A 19,915-nucleotide genomic window follows, 5' to 3' on the forward strand; every position below is an offset into this window, starting at 1 on the left:
AAAATAAATAAAATTATATTTTAAGGTAACTACACCAGAGTAACTATGCTAACTTCAACAAGGTGTCCCCTTATAGCATTAACATAAAGTATCCAGAATGCATCACAAAGATGCTTTACCCTTCCCAGCAGTGCTGCAACTAACAGTTATTTTACTGTCGATGAATCAGACAATTTTTGTTTTATTTGTTGATTATTTGGTTTAACTATGACGTTACATACACTTTTTAAATGCCCAAATCATCGCTGTAGCTGCTCAGCTAAAACCATCATTCCACGTTTGATTTCATAATAGCAGCGAGGGGCTAAATGTTTTGTGTTTTGTAGCACCTGTTAGGCAAGTAATCAGACAAAATACAGCACAGCTGCAATGATTAATCGATTAGTTGTTAACTATTAAATTAATAACCAACTATTTTAATAATCGATTAACAGGTTAGTTGCAGCCCTAAAATACAGACTAAGAAATTCAGTTTCATGTAGCCTGTGTGCAGTAATGTCTGAAAGATTAAATACAAGAAGACGAGTGTTTAAAAGGCTGATTTTTCATATGAGCCCTGGTTTATCTTTTTCAGAGACCTCCTGCTTCACACTCACTACATTTGCACACATTCACACCGTCCGGTACAAACAGTCACCTCCTTTGGTCCAGAATTTCCGACCTGCTTCTCTCGGCCTTACCCAGTGTACTGTAACTGATGAATTACCGCTGGTGATTTGCTCTTTTACAGTCTTGTTAATCCTGAATGAAAGACTCTGTGACAGATTAGCGCGTGTGGGCTGTTTGTAATTTTCCGGAGACCAATAGACTTTTCTCGTTAAGGGGCTTTGAATGACAGACGGCAGGGAAGTGGTTTAGTGTATTTCTGGCTCCTGAGGAAAAACTCAACACGAGGCATTTACATTTAGAGAGAGGGAGGGAGATTAGCTGTTTATTTCAGCTAACACTCACATTTAACGGGGACGCTGGAAATGCCAAGAACAGAGGTTGTGTAATAGTGTGTGTTTGTGTGTGTTTCCACTGTTTCTGCTCGACATAACAAAACAAACAGCACTGAGGGAGAATCATGTTTTAATTTTTTTCTATAAAATGTGAAATGTAAGGTAAGCCGAATGAGAAGATGTTCATGTGGACAGTACAAGGCGTAGCACAGACTGAAAATGTGAAGTTAAATACTAACACAGAACTTGTTTCTTATTGGACCTGCAGCTGAGCCTGTACACAGCAACATTCAGGTTTCCATGAAAGCTCATGTATTTTAATGGACTAACTTGAAACTTAAGGCATCAGTCCCTGTCACAGTTTTCTTTTATCTACTGACTTGGGCTCATTCTCAATGGTCCTGGACACAGCAGGCCGAAAGCTGGCCGTCGGTCAACGTCGGGCCGTTGGTGAGCGCCATGTTGGCGGCTTTTTGGTTGCAGAATTGAGCGAGCACAATCAGCAGCTTCTTGAGCCTGTTGCTGTAGTTTTTCCTTCTTATTATTTATTCATTATATTTCACCGGTGGCCTTTTTCAACCTTTTATCAGACATATTCTCTATTTGAAGCGGCTGGATCGTGGTGTAAAAACGCTGCCTTTTCTCAACAAGACAAACAACAATGTGAATGAATAATTTTCATCTGAAATGTGGAACAGAAATTTTCATTGGGAAGGTCAGGAGGAGCAGTTCCCGCAGTCCTAAGTCTTCTGGCTTCTCTCTTTTGAAAGACAAAACAGACAGTATTTCCTCTCTGATATTGAAAGCTTAAAATCCAGTGTTGTAGTCGAGACCATCTAAACAGAGTCATGGCCAAGACCAGAGTGAGTCCCACACTCCATGACACACTTACAGTAACTGTGAAACATGCAAACCGTATTCAAACTGATTAAAAAGATCCACAAAAGACGAATGAAATTTCTCCTTCATTCACCTCTTACTGCCATGTGTAAGTGTAAGTGCACCATTAGAAAAAGCAGCATTGCAGAGGTGAATGTTAAGTGTGTATCAAACAGTTCAGTGGAATCCCTGCAGTCATGGTCTTGAAATATAATCAAGAATCCTCTTTGTCTGAGACCGAGGAAAAATGTGGTCGATTCAAAGACGTGACAGGGACCTTGAAAAAGATTTCTTGAGACGGAGGCCCATCTCGAGCACTACAACACTATTAAAACCTGATTTTGGCCCTCGACGAAAAGCTATGAGGTCTCTAAAATTGAAAGAGGACATCAGGAGTACAGTTGGATTGATGCTAAATTAAATATCAACGGGTGAGATTCATCCTCTTGTGACCATGAATATCCACAGCTCATAGATATCAGAGCCTTGGTATTAGATATCTTGAGTTAAAGTTGCGATTGGGAGAAGAAAAAGGCCATGGAGCATCCAAAATGGAAAAGGTTCATCCTCTGGGATGAAATATAGTGTGTGAATTTCATAGTAAGGCTTTTCTTGCAGTAATTCTGCCCTGGTTATGTTGTTAGAGTCCACCAGAGTCTTTAGGAATCATCCTCTGAGGACCAGTTGTGATATATCTTGCTCTTGACCAGTGTGGACAGAAGGATCATCATACTTAGACAAACAAAAGTCTTTCTAACAGTTAATCCTGAGAAAACAAGTTGAGGAAAGGCTGAAATTTGCAGTTTTTCCTCATTTCAAACCCACGTTCGAACCGAAGCCATCAGTCAACACGTGGAGCCATCATTGTGTGGGATGAAGGCAGATGATGGCTCTGGGTCTGACTGTGTGTGTTTCCGTGTGGGTCCCTGTGTTCTTTTGATCGCAGGGGTGGGACCCTCAGCTGCACTGGGACGCAGCCAGGAGGGAAAATCACAGACATTTGAACAGAAAATGAAGGCAGAAAGAAGGAAAGGGAGGAGAGAAACTGAAGTGGATGGAGGAGGGTGACAGAGGGAGAACAGTGGAGATTGACTGATGATGGAGGAGGGAAGGAAAGGCAAGGCGGGGGTTTGACATAGAAATTACAGCTGCGAGATGCATGAGGACAGAGGACATGTCTCATTTTCTCACCTGGTTTAAATGTTAGCTACGGGAAGCAGAAAGGACCAATTCTTTACTTCTCCTTTAACTTAATGCCTATAAATATTAAAAAAACCACCCTCTTCACACTGTATCATGTCAGGAGCTGGAGGCTAGAATCATGAAAAAAGATCGCTTGATTCTTTTAGTCCATTTGTTCTGAAAAAAAAAAGGCGAAATGATGTCACTTAATGAGACTTTTAGAGTCAGCTGACTTGATAAAATTGAGATTTTGGTAGTATAACACTTCTACTATAATTAAAATCAGTGTTATTTTTTTAATATTTCAAAGTTAATACATCAGTGCCTCCTACTGTATGTGAGGAGTTGTTGCAGCTTGGTCACTCTTTTTGCAGTGTTTGGGCCTGGTGAGAGGTAATACCAACCAATCGTTTTCTCTCCTGTCTTTATGACTTGAGAAGAAGTGGAGAAAAAAGCCAGGATAATCTTTCTAAATTCCTTAATATTTTTTTTTTTTAATTAGCCTTACAAAAAAAACCTCTCACCAAAACATTTGTTTCCCACTTTGTTTCTTACGATTTTCTTTTTGAAAAAAAAAATCCCCTTTAAAGTGTTTTTTTTCTTTTCTGTTTCACACATGAAGAAAGACTAAATCTGATGTTTTTTTCACCTCATTTGGTTTCATACATGAAAAAAAAAATATCCAGAAATGTGTTTTTTGGCCCCCTGAAAAATGAACCTTACAAAAAAATAAATCTCCTGCCCAAACTATTTATTACTCTTGTTTTTCATGGATGGAAAATGCACTTCTTTTTTCATCATACGTTATAAAAAGTCACATTACTCATATTATTATTGCTGTTTAATTTCAGATTTCCTCAGATACTGATCTCACTGGACCACCAGCTCGACTTGTGAGCAGGTAAGGAACGGCTGCCTCTTGACTTCGTGTTGTGAAATGCTGCCATCTAGTGGACATCGTTTAACATCACATGCAGCTTCAGGTTAAAGTAGAACAGAGCAGACAGTTAACTGTAGTCGTGACAGTTACCTCAGAGACTCTTATCAGCCGTCTGCAGGCAGAGGGCCAACGGCGGCCTGACGCCTGAGACTTCCCACCAGGCTCAGTTACAACATGAAAACAACTCCTTTAACATGCGTCAACGTTGAGTGTTTATCTTTATACAGTGATGACGAGCCGTCACATGAGACACACATTATTCTGAGAAGAGCAGATTCAGAGAAGAAGAAGAAGCAGGACTCACTGATGTGTTTAAAAGATTTATTTATTTACAATAAGACACCTCTGGCTCTCCACCATTTGGAATGGCAGCTAACATATTTACATGTATTTACAAGAGAATAAAAGATACCTAAAATAAAACTGTTAGGCAGGTGAAGACATTTGTCTGAAGGAATTCACTCCAAAGTGAGAAACAGCCATTTTGTGAAGAAAATGGAATTTATGTCAATGACTAAATGACCTTCTGGTGCAGGAAAGTCTTCACATGACTCCTCGTTCAAACACAAAATGACGGATATCTCACTTTAGAATGAAGCTTCTCGTGTGCGTCGTTAACTGTAAATGCTATGAAACAGTTGGCATGTTAGTGATTCTACATTTATGTTACAGACTTTATGTTTAAAGCGAAGATGTAACTGTAAAACTCACTTTTCTTAATATAAGAAACACACACAGAGAACATGTGCGATGGACGGTAACAGTCCACGTGCACTGGAAGGCAACAATTCATTTCAAGCCTCTAAAACGCTTTTCAAGACAACAGGGCTTGTTTAATTTAGTGTGAACTAACTTATATTTGAATTTGATTCCAAGTTTTCAAAGAAGTTCTAAAAGTGAGATTAAATGTCACTGATTACATATGTGAAATAATGAAAGTTATATATTTTTATATCGTGTGCAAACATAAAAAAACTCGACAAAGTTAGTTAAAAAACAATCAAAACTAACACAACTAACACAAATGTTAAATGTAGCCTCACAGTTGTGTTGAAAATAACACCTCCTTCATAAAATCTGTTTTCAGCATGAATTTCTTCATGTTGCTCAGATAAATGTGCGACAACAAAACTCTGCTTGCAAAGTTCTGTAACAGGACGGACTGATCCCACACTGACAATATCATCTCATTTCCTCAAAACTACCTGAAAGCAGGATGAAAATTCAGTCATTATCTACTCAAGTTAAAAGAAATAAAAACATAAAATGGCTCCATACAGCTCGTCCACATTGAAGTTATTTACATACACAAGTTATGTACGGCTGAGCTTGTGCACCCACAGAGAAGATTTCGGCTTAAAAAAGGGTTTAAATATCATTTTTGAAAATCTACCTGGGATCTCAGGATTTCAATGTTATTTTTTGGTTGTTTTCTAATGTTTTAAAACAAATCCTCTAATACTTCAGTTGTTTAGGAATGCTGCGGTGCTGTTTTGCTGTGAAGCTCCAGAAATATAGGAAACTTTCCATCAGCATGGTTGGGGAAGATAATGACTGAATTTTCATTTGTTGGGGTTTATTATTAGTGTAAAAGGAACACACAGAGTTCTTTGGTAAATTAGCATTAAATTACTGAACTCATCCATTAAAAAAAATGAGAATGGTGACACTAAAGTTATCCACGTGTCCTGTTAGCTTTGTTATACAAATATACAGCAATTGTATTACTGTATATCGGTACTGCAGTTATATCTGCATGAATGCTGATGCATTTGTTTTCCATTATGAAGCGTCATCATATGTTCTGTTGTTTCTGCTGTCAACTATCCAAAGTTTTAGCATGTAGCCTGTTAGCTTCATATGTCATCTTAGCACTGAAACACATGGATGACTTCAGTGTCTGAGTTCTTATTATCACAGCACAACCTCCAATAAAAAGGAACTAGTTTAAAACATTATTGATCTTTGTGTGTCTACAAGGTCAGTAATGGTTCAACCTCAGGGCTGATTCAAAGTGTTAAAAGGCTCTGGTTCTGGTGTGTGTTAAGTGCAACTTCGCTTTAGCTCAAAAGCAGCTGACTAACTATAAACTGCTTCACAAACAAACTGTGTGCCCTTCTGTCAAAAAACATAGCGTTCTCCCTTCAACCCCTGCAATATTGATGTTCATGCTTCCTTCGTCCTAGAGGTTCCTGAAGAACTGCAGAGAGAGCTCGTACGTCAGGAACATGGTGGCGCTCATCGGGAAGCCTCGGATGGCGTTGACTGACGCTCCTCTGAAGAAAACCTGCGCACACGAACGAACGGCTTTAGTGACAGACATCTTCAACTTTTGTTTTTCAGAAGTAAAAAATGACCCAGAGTTCAGATAACAGTTGGAACATGACAGCATTCTGACCGATCTGAAAACAGCATCTTATCACATTAATTTAGGTTCAGCTACAGTTAAAAATAACCACAATTTTAAGAACTACTTGAACTGTTGTCAGTTATCTGGTGGAGGAAGAGGAGCATCCTCATTAATGTTCACAACTTATAGAAAGATCTAAAAATCTGAACACCCTCCTGAAAACAAGTCGCTCTCGAGGGCTTGGTGTTATCGTTAACATGCCGCCGATCACGGCCAGCCTCTCAACCGGTGAAACGACCTTCTGTGGTGACAAAAACTCAGAACTTTGCGTCTCATATATATTTTGCATATATTGTTCCTAGATTTTTTTTTTCCCGACTGTGAAAACACAAAAATGTTTTTTCTCGTGAAATTGGCCGGAAACCAAACACAATTTTTCAGAAGAAAAACTAAAAATTCAGGAGAATTTTTCTTCTTTTCATGTCTGAAACCGAGTGAAAAAAACTGTTGGCAGGAGAAAAATGTTTGGTGAGACTCATTTTGGCCACAAGAGGCTGAAAAGAAGCTGTCAAAAAGAAAGACATGACGTTAATGTGTGATGTTTTTCTCTTGAAAAATGTTTTTGTTTCTCAAGATAATCCTGGCAACTTTTTTTTCCCGTTTACACGCAGACTTAGAAAATGAATCACCAGGAAAATAAATAAATCTTGCTCATGTCACATCAATGCTGGAGTCTCTGAGTTAAACTTATATGCGTCATATCAACAGTTAATACATAACATGCGTGGGGATCTGCAGTATTTTAGCAGCTCATTAAAAATGTGTATAATTAAGAGGACTGTGGCTGTTAATTTAAAAAGGGACAGTTCAGGTAAGATAAAAACTATGTTTGTCATTGTGGCGTGAATCGTCGGTTTTAATGTTTCAGAAACATTTCACATATTTATCTCATTTTCAAGTTTTATCTACAGCTTTTAAACATTAGATTTTCTACATCTTGCTGTTGCTCTTCAGTGTTCAGCAGCCTCGTCTTGTTACTGCAGTTTGTTATGTTCATTATCTTAATTGCTTTTTTGCTTGTTGTATGTTTTTGAATTTCACCTTTAGCAGATTTTCATTGTTAGGATTTTATCTTTACTCCAGGTCTGAATAATTATACTGAACAGAGAGCATTAACATAAAACTGTTGGAAACAAACTGAATCCACAGAGCACAGCGCTAAGGTGACTCTGGGGGACGGTGTCCTGTAGTAACCCGACTCGTTGATCTGTGACCATCAGCTCACCTGAGCAGTCAGTCGACTTTATTTAATAACTGAAGGTCACTGGTGTTGTATAATCACGTGACTGTTTGCCAAATCGAGAGTTAATGAAATGTTTCTATGTTGGCAGTCTTCAGTCTGTCTACATTATGTAACCTATGATGTTCTGAACACTAGGAAACCTGGACGCTTGGCGTCATGCGTTTTGATTTCAGGCCAAGAAGGCGGCCATGTTGCAACCGTTCACCTGACATGACCCCAAACTTATTCATAATATTAGATGAATACTGAATGTTTTCATTATAGTCTAACTTGTATTTTTCTGTTCTTTGAAATGTAAAGTTACTCTCACTAATGGTACTCAGACATCCATTTTCATCCTGCACGTGCAGATGTGATTCCTGGAAAACTGATGTTACACGATATTGACTGAAAGAGGCTCGTCTGTTTGCTGAGCTTTCATTCAACAACAGAACCATGTGACCCGGCACACTTCAGAGGACTCAAGTTCTGAGAAAGCAGCGTGACCCTCATCCTCTAATGTTTCACCTCTGAACGATTAAACCATCTGTTTCATTTACAGCAGCTAGGACAGTAAGCATAACGGGGTCACGGTGTTTAATGTGTATTAAAGAGGTGTCTAAGAGGTTATCTGTTGATTTTAAGACTTTAGAGAAAATGTCTTTTTAGTCACACGTATTAAAAATTGCATTTTCTTCTTCTGGCTTTACTGTTGTTTTGATGCTTGAGGCTGTCCTGAATATTATGTCGGGGGCTTCGAACCTTCTGTGACAAACTGAAATGCTTCCTTCTACAGACCCCTCCCACCCAGTTTGGCCCGCTTGTGATCTGCAAATTAATTGCAAAATTCAACCATCATAGTGTGAAAGCAACTCTTACTACTGCTGTTACTTTTTAAAGTAATCATTCCTGAAATCTCGATCTAGAGGTAAGATCGATTAAGTTAGGGAAGAGAAACTAATTTAAAGGCCATCACTTTTGCCTCCGCTGAGAGAAACCTCAGGTGTTGTGACTGGAAGCTCGGCATGTTTGCCATCAGATTGAAACAGAAACTAAGATTGTGATTTTTATTGCAACAACATCTGCTGCTTTCCACTTCTTCGCATTCCAGATGTTTAACTTTTTCTTTATACAAAACTTGTTTTTTACTGTAACAGTCTCTGCACATTGCTGTAACTCTTCTGCTCTGACAATAAAACTTTGAGCCTGAACATAAAATAATGATCTATTAGCAGTAGCTGTCAAACATGGAGGAATACGTCTTGTGATTTTGAAAATGCCTTCCATCACTGTGTTTGTAATTAACATTTTCAGGCTAATATTAATGTTTCTGCTGTAAATCAAACTACCAGTTTTCAGTTTCAGGATGAAGTTATGGCTCACCTGTGCTCCCTCTGTCTTGTAGCTGTGGATGATGCAGTGTAAGATCCCCCTGTACTTCCTCTGCAGCTGAGCGTCGGCCTGCATTCGACTCTTCACCACATCAGCTGGCGTGGCCGTGACCCAGGAAATGGACCCTGAAGGAGAGCAGAACAAACTTCAGTTCCTGCTGTCAACATGTGTAGAGAGTGGATCTTAAACTTCCAGCTACACATGGACATGATTCAACAACATCAAGCAGTAAACATTTATTATTGGAGACAAGTAGACAAGCCCACTTCAGAAAAACTGAAACAGACATGATGCAATGATGCATTCCAGTGCTTCTCAGAAAACCTGTTAGGTCATATATTCCTTCATCCGGTGACTAATGGACAAAGTACCAGCTGTAGAGTGGAGGTAAGAGGACGCCAAGCCAGCAGTATCATTCAAGTTGTACCTCAGCTGATACAAGTTATAGTAGAAAGGACCTTCACTGCAACAATTAACCAATTTTTTGTCCAAAAAGTTCTAAACTTCTACCATTGCTATGGTAACTGACACCCTGATCTTTTCTCAGATCAAGTATATAATGACACCAGTTTTCCCACAATGCAGCTCAACAGTTGTACTCCCCCTGCTGGAGCCCCCTGATAACTACTACTGTTATGGCATGAAAAACATAAAACATAAGAAAACACAAAAGTACTGTACTCTAACTGCTGCGACCAACAGTAACCATTATAACCATAAACTGTGATGACACGAAAAGGTTCGTATATCAGACTGAGGCCATTAAATGTTACTGTTTGATTTAACAAACATGACAGTAACGTTACATAACCTGTGAACACAAATCTTGTGTTAAGTTTGCACGGAGAAACAAAATAATTTCCACTCAGTTTCAAACAATTTTTTTCCCCACGTTTTTTTTACATAATGGCAAAAAACATTTAAGAAAAGATTATCCTGGCAAAACCTTTTTCTCCCACCAGCTCTCAAGTGGTGGACACAGGACAGAAAACGATCAGAAATTCCAAACTTTTGAGGATTCGATGTTTTTCCTGTCAAACATGAATGTTGGATTAATTATCTGTCGGTTTTGGAAAACACGCAAATAAAGACAATGGTTGTGTAGAAATGTGTGTTTTTTTCTGTATTTTCTGACATTTTGTAGACCAATTTAGAAATATCAGTCAGGTTCATTCATAACAGAAACACTTGTGAGTTGCAGCCCTGCTCTTATCTGCCGTTATAAAAAGTAACCAGGGGAAGACTTTGGTGTTCATCCAGAAGCACTTTGAGTTCATGCCAAGTTCGATATCGTTTGCAGAGCACTGCTGGCTTCAGTTACTAAATAGGATCTACAGCTGTGCTGCTTCCTGTGGGGACCTACTTACTCTGAGTCGTCCTGTTATAGTTCTTAACAAAATGGTAACTTGTAAATGTTCTAAAGAGGGGATTATTTTGAATAAAGAAGAGAGACATTGTATGAGAGCTCTCAGTACAGTTATTTTCTTTGAAACCCTCATAACTTCATCTGAAGAAGCAAACATTCACAGACATTCCATTCCCCTGGTCTGATGGCTTCTCCATCTGCATGTGATAAAACACAACAGACAATTTCACCAAATGCCAAAATCATTTTCGGATGATTCATTAGCATGGAAGACCAAATCAGAAAGACAGACTCACCCTAAAATTGCATCATAAACACACAAAAACTCCTCCAACACTCACATTGACCGCTCTTTGTGGGTTCAAACTGTCAAACATGCTGCAGTCTGTGTTTTTTAGATGCTGTCAAAGCCAAAACCTCTGTCACATCATTGATTAGGACATACAGTAGCTAAAACTGCATATGGCTTCAGTTCCAACCCAAAGGAAGCAGCGCATCAGCACTTTTCAGCCTTGTATCGATCAGTGAGGACTGAACGCAACTTTCTACCCCCACGACCTGTCAGCTGACACAATGACATGAAAGCTTTGGTCACCAGTAACTACTTAACTTTCACAGACGTTATTGATCCTGAACGTTTAGCTTCACTAGTCTGTGGCTACTAGCCTCCATTAAACATCTGTCCAACATCAGTCACTGGACCACTTCAGGCAACTGAACCTGAACTAATCACACATAAAACAATCAAATGTAATTCTGGACGGAGCTTGTGACATTTACCTGCCAGTCCTCCAGCCAGCCAGATGGAACATGGATGAGGGCTTGACTTGGCGTCAGGCTTCAGCAGGTTGCAGAACATTGTGTAAGGGATGAAGTAGAGCACGTATCCAGGAACGTCCCTCAGGATCATGGCCCCGGCCCCCCTGTACAGGCCCTGCAGGCCCTCGGTCTGCAGGATGCTGCTGACGCAGTGGATGGGGCCTCGGTACAGTCTCTGGCTGGGCATGTTGACGGAGCGCAGAGGGATGTTGGTGCCGTTTGATACGTTACCGGCGAGCTGCAGGTTCTCTGTAGGGAAAACAGTGCTAAAGTATCACAACAAGAAACTGTTGGTGTAGAAACTGGTCTGTTTCCTCTTCTCTGATTGATTCCTGCCTGTATGATTAATGAAATTGCTTTTATTTTGAGTTATGATCTTTTAAAATGCTAAAACATTTTTCTGTCATCAAACTCTTAAAGGAACATGTATTAAACTTCTAACAGCTCTGTCTGTGTTGATTTTAGCAGTTAGGTTTTGTTCTTAGATTATGTTTCTTCCATGGCACAAAAGAAAACTTTACCATTGGTTAGTAAGTTTGCAAAGAGAGCGTCTGAAACATCGTGACCACGTCTGACCCTGAACATCATTTCTGTATCCGTTGACCTGGGAGTGGAACCACCAACCCTTGTCAGTGTTCATGCAAAACTTTACTTTGTACCAAAGACAGGACATTGTTGGTAATTCCTGGCATTATCAGGAAACTTCCACTTTGGTTGGCAGTAAAATTAGGTTTTATTGTAGTGATAAACCAGAATTATCAGCTTGCAACTGTACGCCTCCGCCAAACAGTAAAGTTAAACCAGCTCATTTAGGTGAACCCAAGTCACTGATACTGTTCTTGGCTAGCCTGCTGACTGTTTAAAGCTTCTGAGGCTGAACACAGATAAGTTACGGATAAAGAAATTTAGTCTCTGGTGACCCATTTTCACATTTATGTTTTCTTTGTTGTGTTTATGACTTGAGAACTGGTGGAAAAACAAGTTTTGCCAGAATGATCTTTCTGAGTTCCTTATTTCTTTTTCAATCTTTCGTAAATATTGCTGCTGCGGAGGCATAAAGGGATCTTATCTCAATCACGTGCCAGGTATCAGGTTTAGCACATCAGACACTGGCAACTGACGTGTCTTTGAGGAAGTCAGTGAAACAAATGAGTCATCACATGACAACAGGTGTGAAGGGTGTGAGCCCCACAGACACTGTAAATAATAAAAGGCCATAAAAGTTTCACGTGCCACCTTATGATTAAACTCCTCTGACCTCAGTTTTATTGGTTTAATGTGTAACAGAGAGATACGACCCAGACAACAACTTCACCCTCTGGCATCAAAACCACTTGTGCTGTAGGCTGGGAAGGTGTCTGGAGAAGTTATCAAACCAATCTGCAGCGTACACTTCACAAATGTCTTTCTATACGCTCAGTTTGATCTAAACATTAAGCAACTGAAGTAATTTGAGGTAGAATAATCCTGGATTCCTGCTCTGATCTGGAGCTGTTTACCAACGGGAGGAGAGATTACTTTTCAAATTTTGGGATTACACTCCTGTTAATCAACCTGACCACAGCATCCCCCGGTCAAACCCACACCAGTAACAAGGTTAACTAGTGTCGAACACACGGAAAATATTGAATCCAAAAATTAGCCAGGCGGGTAATCAGTTTACCTGAAATACAGTATATACATACATGTAAATATATGTTTAGTGTACTTTCACTTGTAAGGTCAATACTTAGGTACATGTCTTGCCAGAATATTACTTTTGATACATAAGTACATTTAGACTTTTATCAAAGTAATATTCTAACACAATATCTTTACTTTCATTCAAGTTAGTACTTTTTACAACACTGCAACATACGAACACCCCAAAGACTCTTTAAGACATTTAAGTTATTTCAAATGTTTCATTCTCACATTTTTATCAAAATAAAGTGCATGTTTTTTTTTTTTCTATCACTGTAAATAATGCAGACTTTTCCAGTTTCTCACATTTACTCTTGCAGCAGTGATCTGATAAGTTTCTGTGGAAGGTTTGATACTTTCTTTTGCTACTGAACAACAGTCACCTCTGACGTGAATCACAACAGGAGGATGGTGCTGACCTTAACAGCTACATTTAGAGACAGGAAGTGGAGTGTTTGAACTGAAGAGTTTTTATTTTGAATGGAGCTTTGTTTTCAGGTCTGCTACTAATAAAATGAGGTTTGAAATGTTTACAGACTTACTGGAACTGTTTTAGTAAAATAAAACTGGACTGAAAAAAAAACCCCATCTGCAGCAGACTGGCTCTGCAACTATGTTGACTATGTGCCAGAAAGAAAAAGTTCAAACACAACAACCAGCAGTAAATTCTTGTTCTTTTTGTGGCCCACAGGGGAAAACAGGGGAAAAACCCCGAGCCAAACATTAACCCTGATTTACCTGCTAGAACCGTCTGCGTCTGCATTTGCAGTCGGATCTTGACCAGATCCACCGGAGCTCCCAGGCTCACTGACATTAGTCCAGTCAACATGCTGGCCACGGTCAGGTCCAGCATGCCACAAGGATGGCGCCCATCGCCATAGCGATACTTGCTTATAAGTCTCTGTGTGTTACTGAAGAAGCCAAACACCACTGAGTTGTAGACGGTGATACTGGCCAGCGGGAAAGACATGCCCTTAAAGAACCCAATGGCCTGAGAAACAAACAGAGAGATACTGTAAGTGATTAATGATCCAGAAATACAAATAAGACATCTGTTAGCAGTAAAAGGAAGTAAAACCTACAGTACAGATTTAAAACTCAAGGGTAAACCCATTGCCAACAATGCAGGGGATGAAAAATGAGGTGGACGTTGCTGCCAAATATTTTGAATCTTTTCTCCGTGGAGAGATTTCCCTCCTATCAGGAAGAGGCCCCTGTTTGGGAGACACATGTTGAAACTTAAACACAGCTGTCCACTGCTGGAACAGATCATCTGACCACTGAGGTTTCTGACAGAATGTGTAGGGCTGAAAAATACATGTGTGGAGCTTTTCTGTAGAATAACCACAAGAATGAAAACCAGAGATTCAGCCCTGTGAGAAAGTAGGTCACCGGAGTGACAAAACAGAAACTAGAATAGATGCAATATGTATCAATGAGTTGGAGTCAAGTAAAAGCAACAATTACATCAGTGGAAAAAGAGAAATGTGTGCAAACTGACAGTAACACAAGTGAAAATCTGAAAAGACAGCAGCTTTAAACAAGATTATTGTGACTTTTACACAATGAATGACATCAGCTATCAGTTATATTTTGTTTAAAATGTGTTGTTGAACTTGTGTAAGTGCTATTTTTATTCTTTTGAGAAAAGAATAAAGGGTTTTATGTTTGCTTCAGCCCAGGAATGTGTCACTGATAACACTCAATGTGTGTGTGATGTGTGTGAAACACCGTCTGTCCGTCTGTTTGTTTGCCTGCAGTTGAAAAGAGGCCTGGTTGTTATCTGTGACTGACCACTTCACACCAGTCTGCTTGTATTGGTGGAAGTTAGACGTGTTAAGTACATGTATGAATCTTCAATCTGCTCTCAGAACTCTGAGAAACTCTTATCTTTATGTCTTTGCAATCTTATAGCGGTGTAGAACGTTTGACTGTTTTTTTTTTTGTTTTCAAAAAAAGTTTTTTCCCATCGTTTATTGACAAAAGCTTCACACAGATATCTGTCTGAAACTTAAGAAGGCTAGCAGGATAATATGTACGTATGATTTTGAAAGAAACTTCCCTTTCTTTATTAGTAAGGAGATAGTTGTATAGAAGATTCCAAATATTCCCCAAATCAAGTTACCAACAAATCTAGACCAGTACGATACAACAGAAGATACGATACAACTTCTTTCTGAAATAATGAGCGCATGTTACGATTGTTACCATTACCCACTGAGGTCATCTTGTTGTCAAGTGATGGTAATCACACTGGTCTTTCAGCTCCTTTTAGGAGAGTTAAAATTACAGAAGGAGTGGCATCCATAACTGTGGTAAACTATTTGGGGTGGAATTCAAAATGTTTGTCTGTTTACCGTTTCCTTCCTGTAGATGGTGAGGACGCAGTGAAGAGTGTTCTTGTAGCCTTTCCCCGCCTGGAGCCGCGTCTGGAATAGACAATAAGAACAGTTTTTTATCATAATACAATAAAAGTATCTGTTCTGTTATCATCACACAGACAGTATTTTCTCATAGATTAGAGATAGTTTTCTTCAAGAGCAAAAGCCTGAAACATTTCTGTCCAAACAGCTTCAATAAAAATATACTATTGTACTGCACAGTCAAATTTGAGCACTTTTTTCCCCACATAGCTTAAAAAATTCTGTCAGCATTCAGCTAGAAAGTCAGCAAATTACACAGAGATCTCAGCTGGCAGAGCAGAAGCGAACTTGGGCCTCAGAAAGGGACAGAAGATGTTTTTAATAAAAATTCAAATTCTCCACAAAACTACCAACAGATCCAAAACTGATTCAGCCAACATATTTATCATTACTAATGTGGATCCGTCTTCTTTTCTGTATCAAAGACATGCACAGTTTCGTGTAGCTGCACATCACACCTCACGAAGATGTCACGTGAAAATTTCACACGCAAACTAAAATTTTATAATTTAAAAAGAAAATAATGTTGAATGTGAACTGGTCATTTTTCACAAGTGTCTGGCTTTTTGACATGTGAGTTTTGTACGTGAATTACCAACATTCACATGTGATTGGCCTTGTTCACATGTGGATTAAAATTTCAACATGTGGAAACAAAACATCAAACATCAAATTACATGAAATCTGCTCACCAACATGTGAAGATAAAACGTCTTGGGCGTTTTCACAAGCGATTGGCTTTTTTCAAATATGACTGAACATTTCCAGATAAGGAATTCAAATTTTCTTCACATGTGAATTACACATGTTTTTGTGCAATTCGCTTTTTTTTCTCCACATGAGGATCAGAATTCTCACATCTGGAGGCAGGGTGCCATTTTGTCTTTGTGAACATCTGCACAGCCTGTATAGTTTAGTAAGAAAATGGGTTTAACCTGGCAAATTAAGTGTAATTATTCTTGCATAACAACAAATAAAACAAGATGTGCCACAATAAAAATGCAGATGACTGTTATTTTATATAACAACTATAATCATCACAAGACAGTGATAAAAGTTTAGGGATGGTGTGGTAACATCATGACGCAGGTCTGAAGTACCTTCACTGTGTCCAGCGGGTGACCCACGACGACGCTGCACGCTCCTGCAGCCAGAGGAGAAAACAGAAGAAGAAGAAAAAAGAAGAGATGACACCATGAAACTGCTGGCAGAGAGGAAATTACAGCATTTCCTAATAATAGTATTTGTCTAATTATTGACCCTTTACAGATAACGGCACTATGCTGAAAGTGAATACACCCAAAAACTGTAGATAATAAATAATAATAATAATAATGAAGAAATACATACTGCAGATAAAGAGAGAAAGAATGATATCAGATAATCCTTTATTGATCACTGGAGGGGAAACGTACTGAAACATCTCTCAGTAAATTTAAAAAGACAAATGTTAAAGGACAGCACACTGCAGACAGAATAACATTCAACATGTGTCCTTATGTCCCTGCTGAGACGGAGCTGACATGGATGAAGCAGAGACTGGTCAAACTTGGCTTCCACCATGGGGCCCCACTGTGCCCTAGTTCACCCCATGTTCCCTCTGCTGTCCGGGCATTGTCTGTGTGTTCCTCATCACACATACCCATCACAGCACACTACACATGGTAATGCATGGCAACATTGTCTAGAAACCCAGTTAACAACCAGGACTACCTGGATCCAAGTTTATTAAAGGATCAGTCTGTAGTTTTGGGGAAGAAATGTTAATCAGAAGAGGAATATCTTCATTGACTGAACAAACTAAACAAACAAACTCCTCTCTTTGTTTTCATGGCTGAATAAACGGAATAAACAAACTGACCTTAAAGGACAACACAATTTAAACTGTTTTACTTTGTTTATATGTGGCGGACCTTGCCACCTTTCTAGCTTCAGACAGTGTTCTGGGACCTTATTTTCCTCTGACAACAGCTTGTTTATTCACTTATGGAAAAGATACAGATTTCTGAAATTGTGTATAACCTCATTATTATGTAAACATTAACATTTTTGAATTTTGGCCCCAAAACTACATCGCACCTCTTTAGGTTCTAGGTAAATAAAATGCAAAAATTACAATTACCACTAAAATCCTGACGCTTATCGCAATCCCAACATCACAATATGATATTTTTTCTCTTTCTTTTTTGTATATTGTTCAGCCCTACTATCACGGTTATTTTAATCTCTGACAGTACATGATAATGAGAAAATGTATTTCTAAACAGCATGTTTTTTCTTGATGACAGACATAAAATGAATGAATTTGACTCCACTTCCACTGTTACTTTATGGTGTTTACAAGGTTCATTATTAGAAGGCAGGTGAGCTCAGTTCATGTATATTATTAACTTTAAAACAGCCTCTGCTCCTGGCAGCCTGTAGAGTGGACAGACCGGTAAACCAAACTCCATTCAAAAGACAGGTGTTTTATGGTTGGGCCTTATTTTTTCACAGTAAAAACTGATGTTACAACTTTACAAAGTGGCTTTTTCGATTCACTTCAAACTACAGACAAAATCGGCACACATGTCATTTACTCAGTAACATCAGCAGAAAACAGAAATACTCAAGTAAAGTACAAGTACAGTAAATATCTCAAACTTGTATTTGAGTAAATGTACTCAGTTACATTCTATCAATGCAAAACTTTCTATTTTTTGACCAGGGTTTAGGTTTTCTTTCAGTTCTGCAACATGGATTCACTGGGTTAGGTTTTACTTTTTCTTTCCATTTCTTCTAACTACAAGGCATCTTTTATCATATGATTAATAACAGAAATTTTGACCTTTAAAATTTATCACAGACAATCAGCAGCAGCAGCTTCTTTCTTTCAACAACAATTTTTCAAATTACTTTTAGAATTTCCCTTATATTTTGGGACCTTAAATTAGATTTTTTTCATTTAATTTACAAATTTTCAACTTTTACCCAATCCGTTCTTTCAATCAATCTCTACATGAACCCTGCACTTGTGTTTTTTTTTGTTTTTTTTACCCATATAACCTTTTAAAGTGTGAACATTGAGTTTTTAAAGAACTGCAGACGTCTCAGGAGCACCTTGTGTGAAAAAAACAGAACAACAACATGATCTCAGTGTCAGGGAATCAGAGGCCTACTTTCTTGTTTGTGCTGCTGAAAATGATGCAGCAGCAGCGCCCCTAGAGGTCAACTGGGGCACTTTTGAAAAATCCGTTTTGAAAGTAGAATTAAAATTTTCCACAGATTCATTCAACAGTGTCTGAACACAGCATGTCTGGAGCTGATAACTCATCTGACTACCGGTTTTAAAGTTCAAGGTAAAACACAGGAGAGGAGAGAGTTTATTTATCAGAGTGGGAAAAAGAGGGGGGGGGGGTCCTCTGCAGACCCTCCACTGTTTACACTGGATGTGGATGCATGAGGAGGCTGCAGCAGATTTCCTCCAAAGCGTCAGGAAATACAAGCCTGTGTGTTACTGACTCCATGCACAGCTGACCTCACTCACACAAACATGCAGCTATAAGAAGGCATTGAGTGCATGAACCACCTCCCCCCATAAACCCCCCTCCACCCACCACCCAACCCCCCACACTGACCCGACGGACACACTCAGTAACAGGCAGCCTCTGTCACTGGGTAGAAGTTGGGAGTCACTCACCGCCGATCCATCCTGCGAGGAAATCATCCAACTGGAAACTCTTTGACTTCTGCATCTTCACCTCAGTGCTGCTGCTGCTGTTTGTGTGCGTCCAAGCCTCAGTTTCCGGCCTCTCATCAGTCAGCCAATAAAAGCTCTGTGATTATCCTCAGTGACAGTGATGAAGAAAACAGCCGGGCTTCGGTTTTTATTGATAAAAGTCGCGTGCTGACGCGTTTCTGAGAAAAGAAAAGAGATCTTATAGAATGTGTGCTGAGATAAGAGGAGCCTCACAGCAGGTTGGCACAGGCGACCAATCAGAGGAGAGCTTGAATGTGCGGGGCAGATCTCCTGGCCAATCAGAGGTGAGGTCTCCGAAGCCAGACAGCCTATAGAGACAGCGTCATGGAAATGAGCCATGAGGAGGAATTCAACACAGAGAGAGTACAGTACACAGTGAGCACACTGAGGCTGCGCACACTCCTGCAGCTTTAACACTATTATAGTTTTGTAGTTTAAAGATCATAGTGAGCTGTTATGGTACACATATCTAATGCAGCTGTATTAAGTTTATACCATTCATTCAAAAAATAGTTTCACAATAAAAACATTACATTTTAATTACATTTCTATCTTAAAGCAAACAATTCAACTTATATTTATTTGTAAAAGCACAACACACATATGTCACGAAGATAAAATGTGATTAAAAGCATTTTTAGATAAGATAAAACTAATTATTCAGAGGAAATGTGTTGCAAGAGTGCAATATAAACAACATACAAACTGTGAGAATAAAAGCTTATCAGTGAGGTGCTAAAGTTTAATGTACACAGTGCCATAAAATGATTAGTTGGTTAATGTTTCACTGTTGGAAAGAAAATTAGCTGTTTTGATAATCAACTAATCATTTCAGTCATTTTCCGAGCACAAATCTCAAAAATTAGCTGGTGAGACTATGATGAGGACGACTGAATTATACTCAAAAGTGTTAAACTAC

General features: G+C 39.0%; 1 protein-coding gene across 1 annotated transcript; it reads right to left on the bottom strand.

Moving 5' to 3' along the window:
• Positions 1 to 4,249: 4,249 nt before the first annotated feature.
• slc25a48 (solute carrier family 25 member 48) lies at positions 4,250 to 19,169 on the bottom strand. The gene is made up of 7 exons (XM_073486722.1): positions 18,937 to 19,169; positions 16,358 to 16,401; positions 15,192 to 15,263; positions 13,573 to 13,825; positions 11,113 to 11,400; positions 8,958 to 9,091; positions 4,250 to 6,229 (listed from the first exon to the last, which is right to left on the bottom strand). The coding sequence occupies exons 1-7, from the start codon at positions 18,989 to 18,991 to the stop codon at positions 6,125 to 6,127; spliced, it is 951 nt and encodes a 316-aa protein (XP_073342823.1). The 5' UTR covers positions 18,992 to 19,169; the 3' UTR covers positions 4,250 to 6,124.
• Positions 19,170 to 19,915: the final 746 nt, after the last annotated feature.

This window comes from Pagrus major, chromosome 18, assembly GCF_040436345.1.
Source record: "Pagrus major chromosome 18, Pma_NU_1.0".
Lineage (NCBI taxonomy): Eukaryota > Metazoa > Chordata > Actinopteri > Spariformes > Sparidae > Pagrus > Pagrus major.